The sequence below is a fragment of the Tigriopus californicus genome, chromosome 1, assembly GCF_007210705.1.
Source record: "Tigriopus californicus strain San Diego chromosome 1, Tcal_SD_v2.1, whole genome shotgun sequence".
Taxonomy (NCBI): domain Eukaryota; kingdom Metazoa; phylum Arthropoda; class Copepoda; order Harpacticoida; family Harpacticidae; genus Tigriopus; species Tigriopus californicus.
In genome coordinates, this window is record NC_081440.1 from 9785113 (window position 1) to 9800997 (window position 15885).

The window sequence follows — 15885 nt, forward strand, 5'->3', positions numbered from 1 at the left end:
CCAATCGGTTGGGCGGATATTCCTGAACCCGACCAAACTGGATTTGGGCCCAAAGCGACCACAGGGCTTGAACTTGGCTCAAATCTAAGTCCATTTGGGACTCATGATCGCTGGCAATCTGATGATAAAGCCATCTGAGGGCTTTAATCTCGTCTGAAGACCCTTCCAAATGAACATATTGCGTCAAATGACCGAGATCTTTTGGGTAGAATCTAAACCGGAGCCTCAAAATCAAAGGGTTGGCAGGATTCAAAGTAAACCGTTGCTTATCCAACGGCTCGTTCAGTTTCACCCATATCGAATGATGATTGCGCCCTGAAGGGCAAGATTTTGCCAGGCCTAAGTAATTGGTTAGGCTCGTATGATTCAGATGTTTGAAACCAACATTAGCGCCAATATGAGAGAGAAGTCTTTGGCCCGACCAATGTTTTGAGACTCGTAAGTTCATTGAACCCTCAAAGGTCTCTATCAACAAATTCAATTCGGGATGTGGCTCCATAGTTCTAATCCAGTGGCTGGAGATCTTACGAGATTGACGTATTTCGTGAGTGCCAACAATTTTACCTATGATTGTAGTGATCGATGAGAATGAAACGCTAGTTCCCAAACTGGATTCGCTTATAACAATTACATCAAAGACACCTGCATGGATGTGCTTCTACTTACTTTGTTCCGAAAAATCTCTTTTCTTGCGAGCTAGAACTTCGTGGGCTTCGTCGTCTTCATATGAACTTGAATCGTATAAACTGGTGTCCGAATCATTAGCTGACATGTTGTCTTCGCTCGTGGATCCGTCCATGACGTCCATGAGTACTTTATGAACCTGATTGGCCGCTAACAAATGTGAAGTTTTGGCTCCAAATTCGCCTGTAAAAGATGGGCAATTCAAACAGCCATAAATGGAGTGAAAATAAAGCAATTAGATCAAACACGGCCTAGCTTGGGGTTCATGCGTCACGCTGACTCTAATGGAAATGGTGAGAACGAATTCCAGAGAACCAACCGTTCACGCGTGAGATGTCCAAGGATAATTCGCAAATTGGAATGAGGGTGTTCGTTCATCCAACCATCCTCAGCACATTTGTTATTATTCACCTTTCCAACTCTTGGAGCCGGTTGACAAGGAAACCAGATATGACGTGGCGCAAGAATCCACACGCCAGCGGATTGTGACCGTGTGATCTGATACTGAAAACAGAGTCAATCCTTTGGGAGCCTCAACCGACTTCTTAGACACCAAGACCGTCTCAAATGTCCATTTTGATTGGTCCAACTCAACCGATGTGTCAATGTCCATATATTCAGGAAGATTGGTACTTTCGGCTTCATCCGTCAACTCATCCTTCATGTTAACCCCTATCCGAATCTGAAAGTTGTAAAAAGATGCCTGAGCTTGAGAGCTTGAGAGAATGGATTTGACACACACAAAAAGCCATTGCCCAATGACCCGTGTCAATATTTGCTAGGTCTGGGAAGAGCTCTGTCATCAGTCATCACCCTTTAGCAAAGACACATGTGAACCATCAAGCGACGAATTACTGAGGGCTTTAATGCAATACCGATTTGCATGTACCATTTGCATGTGGCAAATTAAGGCTCGTACTTTGAATTGTACAGCATACACAGTAAGTAGGCGACTTGGATTGATTGAGTCACTACGAAGTTTGAGGTTGTGGTTGAAAATAGCAATAGGAAGGAGGTTCAAGATCAGAACCGATTTATTCGTGCTTTGAAAACCAACGTAAACCAACAACCTCTTTGACTACCCATGAGATATTAAAGTGAGTGGCTATGTGTGTTATTGTGTGACTCATGACATGTGCCAAATGTGTTTGTGATTACACATGTGATTAACAACAAAAAGTAAGTAAAGACAGCCCTTAAAGGATTAGTTGACTCGAGCAGAAAGGAGTACAATAATATTTTGTTCCAACGCACCGTTTTATGATATTATGTTTATGGAAGTCGACATTTTATTTTGTCTCGTCAATTTATTAAAAAGCAAAGAGCGGTGAAAGTAAAGAGCAAGGGAACTTCATGACTAAGCCAAGTACCTAGAGGCAATCGAAATCGCATAAAATTATCCTTGCAAAATGAAATCTGTAATCTCTACGGACCTAAAGTAAAAAAATAGATATCACGGGCATCAATGTGTGAGAGTGTCATTGCTCATTCGTGAGCTATTGCAATAGTGGTTTTGTCCATTGCGTCCGTTTTCATTTCGGTCATTTACCTTTCCGCAAGTGCAAAATTGCAAATTGCTCCCTCCCAGCTTTTGAAAAATATTCACTTTGGAGAAGTAATCATCGCAATGTGATGACACGCTTAGTGTTCCCCGCCACGTCGAGATTTACGTGCAAACTCATGATCATAAGCATTACCTTCAGAGTGTTGCATGTGTCTACGCCTTGAAACTTGACCGCCATGTTCTTTCCGTCTGAAATGATCTCTTGACTTTCTAGACACTTCTCCTCCTTCCTTTCTTGCCCATCTCCGATCTCATTCTCATCCTCGTCCTCCCCTTCTTCTTCTTCTTCGTCATCATGATGATCATCATCATCATCGCCGTCGTCTTCCTCCACCTCTTCAAAAAGAGACTCTGATGATTTTGCATCGGACCATGGGGATGAGCTCTGATTCGTGGACTGTTTTGAGCAAATCCAGACGTTGTAATGTTTTGGCCCAAGGCATGGCCATTCACTTTTCCTCCAGGATAGACTCATTGAGCTTCCTCTACGTTTACTCCTCAGGCTGGTTATGGCAAATTGGGTATGTTCGTCAGAAAAATCTGGTCGGGTGATGAACTGAATTTCAGGTAAACTATTAGGCGCTGACCTATAAAAGAGCCCCTCCCCCAGGTCAACAGTGAAATATGACTCGAGTAAGACAGTGTAATCCTGGCAAGGAGTGAGATCTTCCAATGAGGTTGTCATTACTGTCTGGCTCGCAACGACCGGGCTAAGCGCTGATGAACGACCTGCCTCATCCCTCTCTTGAACAAGTTGACCCGAGAACGATGACACCAAAGACACGTTTACACCATGAAAGCATGAATTGGGCATGGTCCAACGGAGCACAGTGGAAGTTGCAAAGATCTCGGATGCACTGATGTCTTGGGCTGAAGGGGGCTCATAACTAAACCCCGACGCCATTGCACTTTTGATGACATCGTTGCTGGGAGGACCAATGCGACCCAAATTCACCGTGGTGGATTCCGTTCCTGTTGTCCCAATCAGTTCCAGCGCCACTTCATATTCGAAACAAATATCCAAGCCAGTTATCTCTTCCTTTAACTTATTAAAGATATCCATTGATTTGACAATATTCCAAAGGTCCGTTCCAACCACTCGATATCGAAGCTCCACTTGCGCTATTCGATGGCACTGGGGATCCTCGATAACTTGACGAAAATAAGTTTCGATCAAGATGGTCGAGAGGTCCAAGGTGCCATTCCAATGATCTTTGTACTTGACAATTTGATCGCTTTCAGCAGAGTCTAGGGATAGCACTCTGCCCTTGGGACTTCGGAAGGTCTGAAAATCACGCTCACTTGGCATTGACTCGATATCATCGTTGGTCTCCATCAGCGTAACCTCAATTATAACTCTGATCTCTTGGCACGGCTCCACCTCTAATGATTGTACCTTAACAGACAAATCTTGCACATCCACAACATCACGACCGTTGATGACAATCACTGCCGATGAGAAGCAGTTTGTCCAAGAGACTTCTGGCCAAAGTCTGGTCCAATTCACAAAGACATGTTGGCTATCGATCTGACCAATTTCGGGGAAGGTAGTAATGTCTTCGAGCGTTGCCTTTTCTGGACAAGTGGCGAAAACAAGGGTCAAATTAATTAAAAAGATCAGTGACAATGCCATTATTCGCTAATTTGAGTGTCACTCTTGGTATTGTTGGGGTTTTAAAGCCGTCTAAACGGCATTTTCGTAATTGCTTATCATTCACTTTGCGAAGGTTTTAAAGGCACTCTCACGCACTCACGCATTCACTTGAGGATATCACAACTAATTCTGGCGAAATGACGAATTTCTCGGATTGGCAAGCTCTGCTGTCACTTGGATTATCACCGGGTTGAATGTAATCCTACGAGTCCGTCACTTCACAATAATTGTGTGCCAAAAAAGTGTAATACGAGGGATGATTTAGAGGTGAACGTCGACGAGTGCGACGGCGACTTTGAGTAGTACTGGTGGTACTGTAGCAATAGAAGTAGTCGAAGTAGTACCCATCATCATCATCATGATCGTTCATGCGCTGCTTGCGGTCTGAGAACGTGTTAAAAAAGTTCGCCCCTCTCCTCCCCGGCCAAATCTGAACCTCCGCTTGGACTTCCAAAGCCGGCGAGAAAAATCAACCGAAGCAGGCCAGGCCCGTCAAGACGGTGCTTTATGATTATCTTCAGGAAGGTGGTTGTCAGGTTTCGCCAGAATGGGTCCATCTGTGAATGAAAGGAAATCAAAGGACTAAGGTCACTCAAAAGGCTCTTTTCAAAGTGATGCCACCATTTCTACATAGCTGTTAACGTTCGAGCAAATAAGACGAGTTTGAAAATTACATTTGCCATTGGGGCTCAATTTCAAGAGATACGCGTACATTTCCGACAAAAGAACTAGTCTTTAAATATGTAGGCTTAGCACTATAGTTAAAGCGCCTGTGTAGGAAATATTTCCATATGTATGTTGAATGAGTTGTAATTTCGAATGAAAAGGATTGGAATGTTCAAAACCCGAGGCCCGTGAGGGTCGGGTTTCGTTTGTGACTAGAAGGAGCAGTTGGAATCTTGAAGTGAAGATGGTGACATCTCTAAATTGTAAATGGTGAAAGGATTGAGTCAGTTTACGGTGGCTGCCCATTCTATTCCCTGCTGAGCCTTTTTTTGCTCGTCTTGATTTGAAACCGTGATTTATTTCGAAGTTTCCCGCTGTTACTTAGTTAGTTGCTTCTTATTCGTAGACCGAAACGTAGTCACACTGGACGTTTATGAAATCATGTAATTTACCTGCTACAAAGCTCTGTGCTAACAAAAAAGGGACAAGAAAGCACGCCAATCTGGCACAATGACGATGCAACAGTATCAGAGCACAGTCGACTCGAGTTATCAACGTTCTTTGCAAGATTTTCCATTTCATTCCAACGGCTTTCAGCACTTGGCGTCCAAGTGCCAAAAAAACTAATGGCCACTACTTGCTCCTTCATGCACCAATCAAGAGGACCATGTGGAAGCTTTAAGGAAACTCAAGTTAGCTTTTAGGGGTCAGGTTTCTGATTTGATAATGCTTTCATAGCTCGGTTTTGTACGTACTCAAACTACCTGGGTGGTTTGTCTGAAAAACAGGCAAACTAAGAGGGATGAGATCGACACCTGCGAGTTGGACGAGCTTAATTTACTTGGATAAGACAGAACTAATCGATCGTACATGTTTGTTTTTCTTCCGCCTTTTCGTCATATCATGATAAAAGATGTGCTATTTTCATCGGGAACTTGGTGGAATTCGTTGGATGGATCTTAATGCCTTCCGTACTTTACATTGGTCGAGTTTATTGCCTCCGCACTATTGGTTGAAGTAGGCTATAAATAGTCGGGTATTTCTTGAAGGGTGTGAGATTTTTCCTGCGAGGGATTTTTAACAAGTTTAAGTCAAATACCTCACTCATCCAGAGATTTCTAAACTCGACTTGAGGATCCCAAGCCCCCTAGTTCAAGTAATTTGGTTTGCAAACATTTTCGCCCTTCTCTTCAGGCCAGGCATGGAGCAGTAGATAGCTTTAAGGGCATTCTCATGCATATTTGAGGAAGACGGCCAAAATTATCGTCCGTTAACATCTCTTAGACATACATTTTTTGTCTTACCTCGCTTTTGGTTGGAATCTTACCTTTCTTGGTGGCCCTGCATATTTACCGAAACTATGGAATAAATCGGCATTCAAATTGTGGTAGTTTCCATCCGCAAGAGGCATTACAGAGACAAGGTGCATTATTCATAAACAACTGATAGTGTGCATAGGTCATACGTACGTACATAGAGCCCTTTCTATCAAGCGTTTTAATCTCTGCTTTCCTTCTAAAACGTCACCCAAAGTTCAGACTATCCACTCTCAGGTTCTGCAAAAAACGAAGAAAATAGCCCCACCCACATTCTCCTTGTGTGTGAGTTCATTGTCATTTCTCGTCCCCTGGTCTATCAATGTCGGAATGGAAAAAAATGTCTTTGGAAGACGGAAGGGTTGGCTACCCATACAGTGTTTTGAGGGGCGTTCCACAGATGATACATGGTGTTGTTGGGTGGTCAGGTAAATTGACGGTGAACATCTCATTAACATAAACTACCAATCAAGACCGCCCACCTGAAATTGAATGCCCAAAATTGGACGCAGTTGAGGTCAGAGCGTACTTCGAGAAATTTGCACAGATGCTTGTTGATCTTCCTATCGAGGTTTGGAGGTCATCAGGTTATACGTATATGAGTCGTAAATACCGTATTTACCAATTCATCCTAATCCTGTTCAGTTAATATCATACTATGCGTATGGACGTATGAAGTATAAACAGTAAATCAGTAAAGAGCGCAATTTTTTTGAGTAGGGTCATGTTACTTGATTTTAACGTTTCTCCAACACTAGTTATTTGTATGGTTTTGTAATACGGAATTTGATTCAGGATATGTAAATAATAAAGAAGCATTGCCAATGGAATAAGATTTAAAACTACAAGCACCTTTAATCTTGTTAAGAGCGAGCGAATTGAATGTCTATTCGAAACATTTGTTTTACATTATACCAGATAATTGCATTGGTTAAGGCATCATGAATTAGGTTACTTCGTAGCATTGGTCATTCGCTTTTAAAAGATTAGCCCTCAGAAAACGGATTTGTTGACATAGCAATGACACAAATTGTCCGATAGAAAACCAGTATTACAACTACCGAGCTATATTTGATAGCTTGTCTTTTTAAAAACCTGTGCCTTTAGTCATGGAAATGTGGAGGGCTGGAAAATTTGGTGTAACATACTCAGTCAAGCCAAAGAAATATTTCCTGCCAGCCAATTGAACAATGAAGTCCAGCTCTCTTCTTTCTCGGGCTCCTTTATTGTTCAATTTGCTGCCCTCAAATATTCGTAGGGCTTATGTAGGGGTTGATCCAGTAGCAAGATTTAAGTCAGACTTGGGCAAGTTTTTGACTAAAATTCCGGATCAACCTTAAATTCAAGGATTAGCCATATCAGCCAACTCCAATTCGTTGGTCGATCAAATAATATATATAAATAAAAGTCAAGTAAAATAAATAATCTTCTCGTCTTGAACTGCTGGGATTCCAATCCCGGTAGCGGTAAGAAAGTCCGCACAAAAAAAAATGCTTTACAACTTTGATCTGAATCAGATCTAAACGGAATTTGATTCAGGATATGTAAATAATAAAGAAGCATTGCCAATGGAATAAGATTTAAAACTACAAGCACCTTTAATCTTGTTAAGAGCGAGCTCATTTTTAGCCTTTTGAGGATAAATTAGATCTAAATAGCAGAAATGGCAATTTCTGTTTAGATTCCCTAACAGCTTCAAGTTTCCTCGGTTGTCAAGAGAGAAGCAAAACGTTTAGGATCACTTCAAAAAAGGAACGAGTTTTGGGTTTTTGGGTTCGTTACAGTTTTTCTTCTTTTTGTATTTGGGGTGCTAGGGTCGGAGGGGTGGACCTCGACCGGCCAGAGAAGCTAGCCATCACATCATCTGTATAAATTTCCGATAGGCAGTGTCGTGGTCCGTATCAGAGTGGTTCTCCGTCTGTGGGTGTGGTTAGCGTCTAAAAGGTACCTTTGAGAAAGGTCGGGGAGGAGAATCGAACCGGAGACATCCTGCATGACAACATGAATGACATGAAGTAAATTGTTTGATCAAAGATCAAAAATAACCTGATAAAAGCAGGGCTCTAAGACTTTGTTTGTTTATTTTCTTCTGATTAACTGATAATAATTTCTTGGGTCTCATTAAAAGCGTACATGTGGCAGTCAAATCATATTCTTGTTTCAAAAGCGAGTAGGCAGGTAGCATAGTCCAGGGTAGGACCATCATTCACGTCTCGTAGTGCCCAAAAATGCCTTCTGAATGTATAAAATGTTCTCCCCACTTATTTATAATGTACAATCTGCTTCAGCACTTTATTGTTTGACAAGAATATTCATTCATCTGGCACGCTGTTTCAAACCATCCCCGGACCAGCGTCCAAAATTGCCTTCAAATCTGCTCTCTTTTGATGGCCTGGCACGAATGAGCAGAAACGGCCAAATATGAGTAGAAACAAAAGGGTTTTAGGCTTCAAGTTAAAAATAACGCGTAAGGTTTTTCCCCTCAAGATAGGGAGGAGGAATCGCTTCAAGTGGTAAAACCGTCTTATTACCTTTTTGCTTTTAAGAGCTCTTTCATTCCACTTCGTGACGAGTGGCGCGTTCGAAAAGCTGTGCAGGGGGTTGGATTGGCCGATTCGTCATTGTTTTTTTTCCTTCTTCAGCTGCCCTACACCCTCTGAAGGCGAATTCTGTAATAACAATCTTAATCTTTCTGTTCATCAGTAATCTGAGACGAAAATCACCTTTGTCAGTCAATTGCTTACCATACCATATAAAGTAAAGCACTACGCTAACTGATGACGCTTCTTTCAAGAACATTACAGTACCTCATAAATTTTGCCTTTGGCTGAATTGAACATCAACTGGAGCAGTATGCTTAGGAAAAATGGGGTCTGAATGAAGGGGATGAGATCGCAATGGGTAAATTCTCCAACATTATCTTGACGAGAAAAGCGCCCTCTTCTTGGCATTCATTTGCGATACGATCCTGATACTCAGATAAGTCTTGACGACAAAAAATATCATATGCATGTTTTTGCTTGTGACGGATAAAATTTATGCTTGGAAATGTTTGGAATTCATAAAGATAAGGGATTTGTCAACGGACGTTCACGTAGTTCTTAGAGGTTGCCGAAGCAAAGATATTTCATTTCTGTGTACTCGTCGATGCCGTATTTGGATCCTTCTCTGCCAATTCCAGATTCCTTAACCCCACCAAAAGCACCCTCAGCACACGACATCATGCCCTCATTGATGCCAACCATTCCAGTTTCCAGTTTCCGGCTCACCCTCCAACATTGACTGAGAATAAAGAAGGAAATTGGATGAGTGGTGTCTGAGTTATTAAGCATTGAAGTGAACTGATTGTTTAGTCCTTCTATCATTACCTGACGTCATTCGAGTAAAAGTAGCCTGCCAGACCAACTTCCGAGTTATTGGCAATTTTCAATGCCTCATCCTCGGTTTCGAATTTTTTGATCGAGATAACAGGTCCAAAGACCTCCTCCTTGAAACACTCCATGTCCTCTTGCATTTCGGAAATAATGGTAGGCTTGTAAAACAAGTCACCAATATCGTGTTTGGAGCCTCCTAAAACAACCTTTGCTCCTTTATTGACAGCTTCATCCACCAGGCGAGTTACTCGCGCGAATTGATTTTTGTTGATGATTGGTCCCTAGTGAAAATCGTAAAAAGAACGAATAAACACCTATGCAGATACAAGTTATACACTCAGAGAACTCACCTGGTTCACACCATCATCCATACCATCTCCAAGGACCACGGATTTCTCAACAGTTTCTTTCAGCTTGGCCACGAACTTGTCATAGATTCCGGATTGAACGAGGATCCTGTTTGAGCTAACACAAGTTTGACCGGCATTCCTAAACTTGGAGGCCATGCAACCACCCACAGCCAAATCGACATCAGCCGAGTCGAAAACGATGAAGGGTGCATTTCCGCCCAATTCGAGTGAGATTTTCTTTACAGTATCAGCACATTGCCGGTACAATATTTTGCCCACCCTGGTGGATCCCGTGAAAGACAATGCTCGAACCTTGGAAGACGAACACAGGGCTTTTCCTACCTCCGAAGAATTCTCCAAACGACTAGTAATCACGTTTAACACTCCCTTGGGGATGCCGGCTTCTTCGGCCAGGGCGGCCACAGCCAATGCTGATAGGGGTGTGTCCTCGGCGGGTTTGACTACAACAGTGCAACCCGAGGCCAAGGCGGCCCCAACTTTTCGGGTGATCATGGCATTGGGAAAGTTCCATGGGGTGATCATAGCCGCCACACCGATTGGCTCACGAACGAATAACATTCGCTTGTTGGCTGCCGGAGCTTGGACTACATCGCCATTAATTCTCCGGGCCTCCTCCGAGAACCATTCTAGAAACGAGGATCCGTACGAGACTTCGCCTTTGGCTTCAGCCAAGGGCTTTCCTTGCTCTGCAGTCAATATTTTGGCTAACTCATTGTGGTTCTTATTGCACATCTCGAACCATTTTCTCAACAAAGCGGATCTCTCTTTAGCGGTGGTATCTCGCCAAGTTTGGAAGGCCTAAATAGGAAATATTTTTAGCTAGCTTTAAAGGAGACAAGGCACATGTAATACCTCATGGGCCGCATCGATTGCCTTGTTTGCATCAATTGTATCCATGTCGGGAACCGATCCGATCACCTTACCATTCACAGGGTTAGTGACCTCAAACGTTTTCCCGGAGGTGGCTTCCACCCAGGCGCCATTAATGAAGGCCTTATTCTTAACGAGGGAGGACATGGTTCGGATTTGGATGATGGTTCTAGAGAAATCATAAAGCACACGGTTGCAGATGGTTACCCTATTACGTAACATGGGATATTGCTCACTACAAAAATACTTTAAGTAGGAAGCCATGACTTTTAATCTTGATCTTACCCACGATTAAAGCAAGTTTGCCCTAATCGAATGAACGATGGTTGAACCATTGTAATCGTCATGGTGAGCTGATTTTTCTCAAATCCGTCCGAATTTCTGAAATACAAACCAAACTCATAGCTTAGTGCACATCTTACCTTCAGGAGACTTGGATGAGAAGTAGTCGGAAAAGAATCCGGTTTTGAGACGCGGGCTCTGTTGTTGGGCGAGGCAACATTTTCAGCTCCACATAGACGCGAATCATCATCCCCGGTGTACTTTAATGTGTGAGGCTCGCCCAAGTTTCTTGACTCTGTCGTTGTCCAATCTTAAAAGTTTCTTATGACCTCTCGTCAGCTTGAATAGACTTCAGCGCTTGTCAATGGCCTTCGATGGTTTAAGATGACTCTCTCAGCAAGCTCAAGAAAGTCTCACACGGTGCCACTTCAATGCTACCATTAGTACTTGTCTTGACCGCTTTCATAATATTAGCTTCTGATACTTCACAACGTTTAAGTACAAAATTATGCATGTAAAGCTAAATAGATGTTACCATTTGTGTTTTTTTATACGATTTGAAGTACTTTCCCGTCGTTGGCTGCATCAAAAACCAGACCACCAAACGACAGTCATAAGTTTTAGTTGTTTTTTTGAGAGATATCTACCTACATCTGAACAAAGATCCTGAAAAACTCGTGAACGCCTGGGGAGCTAAACTTGTTGGCTTTTTATTTCGACTTGGCATGATGCGGGCACGAGACTTACCAGTTAAAAGGTTGGTTTCAAGTATGTTGGTAGGTATCGAGGACAAGCGTCTCTTGGAGGTGTTGCTTTGAGGTTCTCACACAAAGAGACTTCCCGATGGGTGGTCACGTACTCAATGACTGTAAGAGAGAGACTTTAGTCAAGAAACCGGTTATGAGATTGGATGGACCTCGAAATCACATTTATTTCACATTGCCAAAGAAAGCTTTTATTATAAAACCATCACGGTCGTTTTGATAACTGCCTCTTTGCATGATCAGAAATGTGGAGCACTCCAAAGACGCAACTGACCACATGCATATTTAGGGCACAAATCCTCGGATTGATGTAAAAGTTTTGCTACTCAAGGATTTGAGTGCAACAGCCGCTACAGGATCTCCGGAAGCCTCCAGTACTCCATCTCAGTACTCGCTACCTACAAAGCGCATCTTTAATCTGAAATTGTCTACCCAGATGAACTTACTTTTCTTTCCCAAAGGAGGACTTACCGGGAAATGCGTTTCCATCCCAAGCATACATGGCCACTATCATCGTGTTGGACTCATTGAATTCCAAAGGCAATTTGTCAAAAAGAGACCGATTAGAGAAAAGGAACTTTAATCCGCAATGAGTTGATACCAGTTGGATCTTGGAACCGCGGAAAGCGACATATTTCACATGTTCAAAATGAATCGTCTTTATCAGGGTCAAAGTTAACCGTTTAACCGCATTTTGCCAGGCTAGATACGTCCACACCCCCAGACCCTAAACAAACTACGTAAACAAAAATCCCCTTGTCCTAGGACTCTCCACGGGCGTTGGCTTCCAATAGATAAGTCTCCAGGGAAAGCTACATCCTGAATAAATACACTTGGCTGTTGAAAAACCAACTTGTACCGATCACCGCTGAATAAAGTCAGACGTAAAGGTGTGGCAAAGATAAGCATCGCCCGTTAACAGGGGTATGGACTGACTTGTAGATGGGGCATGCGGGCGAGGAGACTTGAATGAGGGCTGCGGATAGTTGTATTTCGTCATAAGTCATGTGTTCTTGCATGCTCAAGTGTTTTGGCGATGAGTCGGTGCCCACCCGGGTCCAATCTTTGGCTATTTTAAGACCATTCCGCAACGTGTAATGATCATCAGGATCTACATAAGAGAGTGGCCGCTGAAAGATGAATCATAATTTTAAAATAGGTCTTCCTTGGATCGAACTTGACGCACATTGCTACATGAAGGCCTGAGGTGGGCATCATCATTACTTTACTCAAGAGCCGATCCACCAAGAACAATTCGTCCAGATCGTGTCCCACATAAAGGTCTCGCTCAGCCGGACTGCCATGTTCTCGTTTGTAGCGCAAGAAGTCTCGACACAAACTCAAGCCGCAATCATGCATCACCGGCTAGGATTGGGCGGCCAGGGCAATCACCGCCTCCGGGCCGGTGACCGAATCGCTGCGGGCCAAGGCGGCTAATTCATTGGCAATTGTGCGCCTCGAAGTGGCGAGATGCGGTCAAGAGTTGGGCCCAGGAAGCGGCGGGCGGGGGCTCCGTCGCTGCCCATCGGGACCAGTTCATGGTCAGGGGCATCAGGGGCTTGAGGAGCCAGGTTGTGCGGCCATTTCGCGCCCAGCACTCCAAGCCGACACTGCTTTATGAGACTTTGGAATCACTGATACCTCCATAGGAGCCGCAGAGGCCAGAAAAACAACCGGCCATCCAGCAGGCAGAATGGATTCCACTTCCAGAGATGGATTCCAGAGTTGGGTGAGTTGTTTTTTTTTGCAAATTGCCACACCTGAGCCTAGAGCTGGATCACGTTGTGAGGCCAAACTTAGGTTCGACTCCGACCATTTACGTCACGTCCCTAAAGACATGAATGAATGTGGCCAATGGACTCCAAAAGGAGAGCTGGGTCAAAGCGCTCTGATCTAGGTATTATTTTGACTTGTCAAACTCCGGCTTGCTCAAGAATTTCCTAATGCCTTAAACAATGTCTCACGGAACCTTGTTCCGACGATTATTTTTCTCTTACTTGTGCTGGGTTGGGTTGGTTTTTTCACGCGCTTTTCTAACCGCTACAATCCTCAATACTATTCAAATTAAAGGTTTTAATGTGTCTATTCATTAACTCTTTATCTTTATGTCATATTTGGTCCACCTACACATTTGAGTTGGCACACCGAGGTAGTCCTTGAATATGGGGTTGATCGGGAATGCTACTTAAAAATTTGTCCAAGTCTGACTTGAAAGTTGCTACCGGATCAATAAGGCCTACGTATTCCTTACGAATGCTATAGGGAAGCACATCAAACAATGAAGGAGCCCGCGAAAGAAGAGAGGTGGACCTTATTGTTCGAACTAGACTGGATTCATGAAGACTTTGAGGTGCTTCCAAAACGCACATTAAGCTTCTACGGTCACTAGATTAGACCCTAAAACCTGGGTTGGATCAAAGCTCATGGATACTTTTTAAAACGTACAGTATCAGATACCTTTTGTACCTTCTCTACACGCTGCATCGTCCTGACTTTTTTATCTCTCCCAACACGAGAGCTCTCTCATTCCTGTCATATTCCTAGTGAAAAACACCATTAGACTTGCTCTACCTTTGTCCAACCTACTGAGCTCAATGGAGCCCAAATGGGCGAGGCATATTTAAGATGCGGCTGGACAATCGACTTGCACAGAATTAGCATCGTGATGCTATTTCTGGACTTAAACGTGTGATATATCCAACCACACATTTGTAAAGCTTTACCCACCTTCAACTGGATATGTTCATCAAACTTTCCATCATTTTGGAGAACTACGCCTACATCTTTCATAGGTAAGACCTACTCAATATCTTTACCTCCATTATCTACAAGTGGAGTGTTCAAAGGCGTCAACCTAATAGCCCTCTACGTCAACCCAACAGTCGTTGAGCGGAATTTTATTCCTTTCAGAGCCAAATTACTCTCAGTAACTCTAGAGTATATTCTATTTAGGTCCTTTGCCAGGCTACTGGAATCTTGGCCATTCCTACCAGAAATCAAGTTGTACTTGCAAGAAGTAACTTTGTGTCGTCGGCATTAGAAGAGAGACTGGCAGTAAAAGATACCTTTCGTACTTTCTCTGAATACTGGACAATCCCAACTTTTCTAACCTTTCCCAAAACGAGAGTTCTCTCATATCCTCACTGTTCCTAGTAAAACATCTTTGAACCTGCTCGAGCTTTTGCAAACCTGCTGAACTAATTGGAGCCCAAATGGGCAAGGCATATTCAAGATGCGGCTGGACAATCAACTTGTACAGAGTTAGCATTGTGATACTATACTCGGGACTTAAACGTGCAATAAATCCAACCACATGTTTGAAAAGCCTTACTACCTTTCAACTGGATATGCTCATCGAATTTTCCATTATCTTGGACAACTACACCTAAATCCTTCTGATTTAGTCCTGATGAGACCTGCGGAATACCCTTACCTTCATCATCTAATAGTGGAGTGTCTAATGGCGTCGACCCAAAGGTCATTGCGCGGAATTTCATTCCATTCAGTGTCATATTACTTGCAGCAACCCATGAGTACATTTGGTCTAGGACCTCTACCAGACAAGCGGAACCAGAAGGTCAACCCCACTACCCTCATGCACGCCGCAGTTGCCTCTAGTATGGTTAAGGTCCTTCAGCACATCAACCAGAAGATGGACAGCAAGACGGCCCTGACCCTGCAGTTGCCTGTGACGGCGGATCCCGCCATGTTTATCAACTCTGCGCTGGCCAAGATCCCGCCCTTCTGTTTTGACTGTATTGAGCTTTGGGTGCGCAAGTTGGCGATTGCGTTCCTGAACAACACGCCCCCATCACAAAACAGGAAGCTATGTACAATGGCCTCAGACCACAAGGTCATCTGCGAGGTGGAGGGGCTTGTGGCAGTGGTGCCCATTAACAACCTATACGACAAGCTCAAGGCGTCCGTCTTGGTGCTTAGAAGGAAAGGATGTTGTTTGCCATTGACGGGTTTGGTAAGCAGTCTGCTTCAAGTTTTCTTTGCCATGTCAGGTCGTTGATTCCAGGGACCTCCTGCAGTTGTGGCTTGCTTCAAGCATTTGTGCTCAACCACACGCCAAATGAAGTTAAAAGGCACCTGGCCACCTCCTCCTTCTGTCATGATTGTTGACAAGCTCTGAAAGGACTCAGTAATGGACAGGCTCGGCATCAGGACGTCCGTCAACGCCGTCAGCCCCATTGCCACAACTGCAGTTTCTACTTGAGAGGCATCGGATGACTCTCAGAGCTTTGGTGAAGGAGTGGAACATGGATTTCTGTTTTTACCACAATTAGTTTGGGGACAAGGCAACAAAGTGTGCTGAGCCGTGTAAATGGTACAAC

General features: G+C 43.6%; 2 protein-coding genes across 3 annotated transcripts in view; both read right to left on the reverse strand.

Annotated features, from left to right (window-relative positions):
• Positions 1-3953, reverse strand: part of LOC131882312 (uncharacterized) — a 9896-nt gene extending 5943 nt beyond the window's left edge. Inside the window, exons 1-3 of the mRNA XM_059229421.1 lie at positions 2382-3953; positions 1096-1366; positions 667-867 (exon numbers count right to left, since the gene is read on the reverse strand). Of these exons, the coding sequence (XP_059085404.1) occupies positions 667-867; positions 1096-1366; positions 2382-3881 (1972 nt within the window). The 5' untranslated portion in view covers positions 3882-3953. The remainder of the gene's footprint in view (positions 1-666; positions 868-1095; positions 1367-2381) is intronic.
• Positions 3954-8897: 4944 nt separating this feature from the next.
• On the reverse strand, positions 8898-11660 carry LOC131880143 (succinate-semialdehyde dehydrogenase, mitochondrial-like). Of its 2 annotated transcripts, XM_059226672.1 has the most exons (6): positions 11529-11660; positions 10785-10880; positions 10482-10668; positions 9609-10427; positions 9253-9539; positions 8898-9166 (listed from the first exon to the last, which is right to left on the reverse strand). In XM_059226672.1, exons 2-6 carry the CDS (start codon positions 10844-10846, stop codon positions 8986-8988), a joined length of 1536 nt encoding a protein of 511 aa, XP_059082655.1. In that variant the 5' UTR covers positions 10847-10880; positions 11529-11660; the 3' UTR covers positions 8898-8985. The 2 variants fall into 2 exon arrangements, with proteins under 2 accessions (XP_059082655.1, XP_059082663.1); XM_059226680.1 differs by lacking the exons at positions 10785-10880; positions 11529-11660 and adding an exon at positions 10922-11227.
• Positions 11661-15885: the final 4225 nt, after the last annotated feature.

Bases quoted from the DNA above. Each gene is read 5' to 3' on its own strand.
- LOC131880143 (XM_059226672.1), bottom strand. From the start codon at position 10,846: ATGACGATTACAATGGTTCAACCATCGTTCATTCGATTAGGGCAAACT. The intron at 10,428-10,481 runs GTATTACATGTG...TTTCCTATTTAG, and splicing joins CAATCGATGCGGCCCATGAG to GCCTTCCAAACTTGGCGAGA. The intron at 9,167-9,252 runs GTAATGATAGAA...CTTTATTCTCAG, and splicing joins TTTTACTCGAATGACGTCAG to TCAATGTTGGAGGGTGAGCC.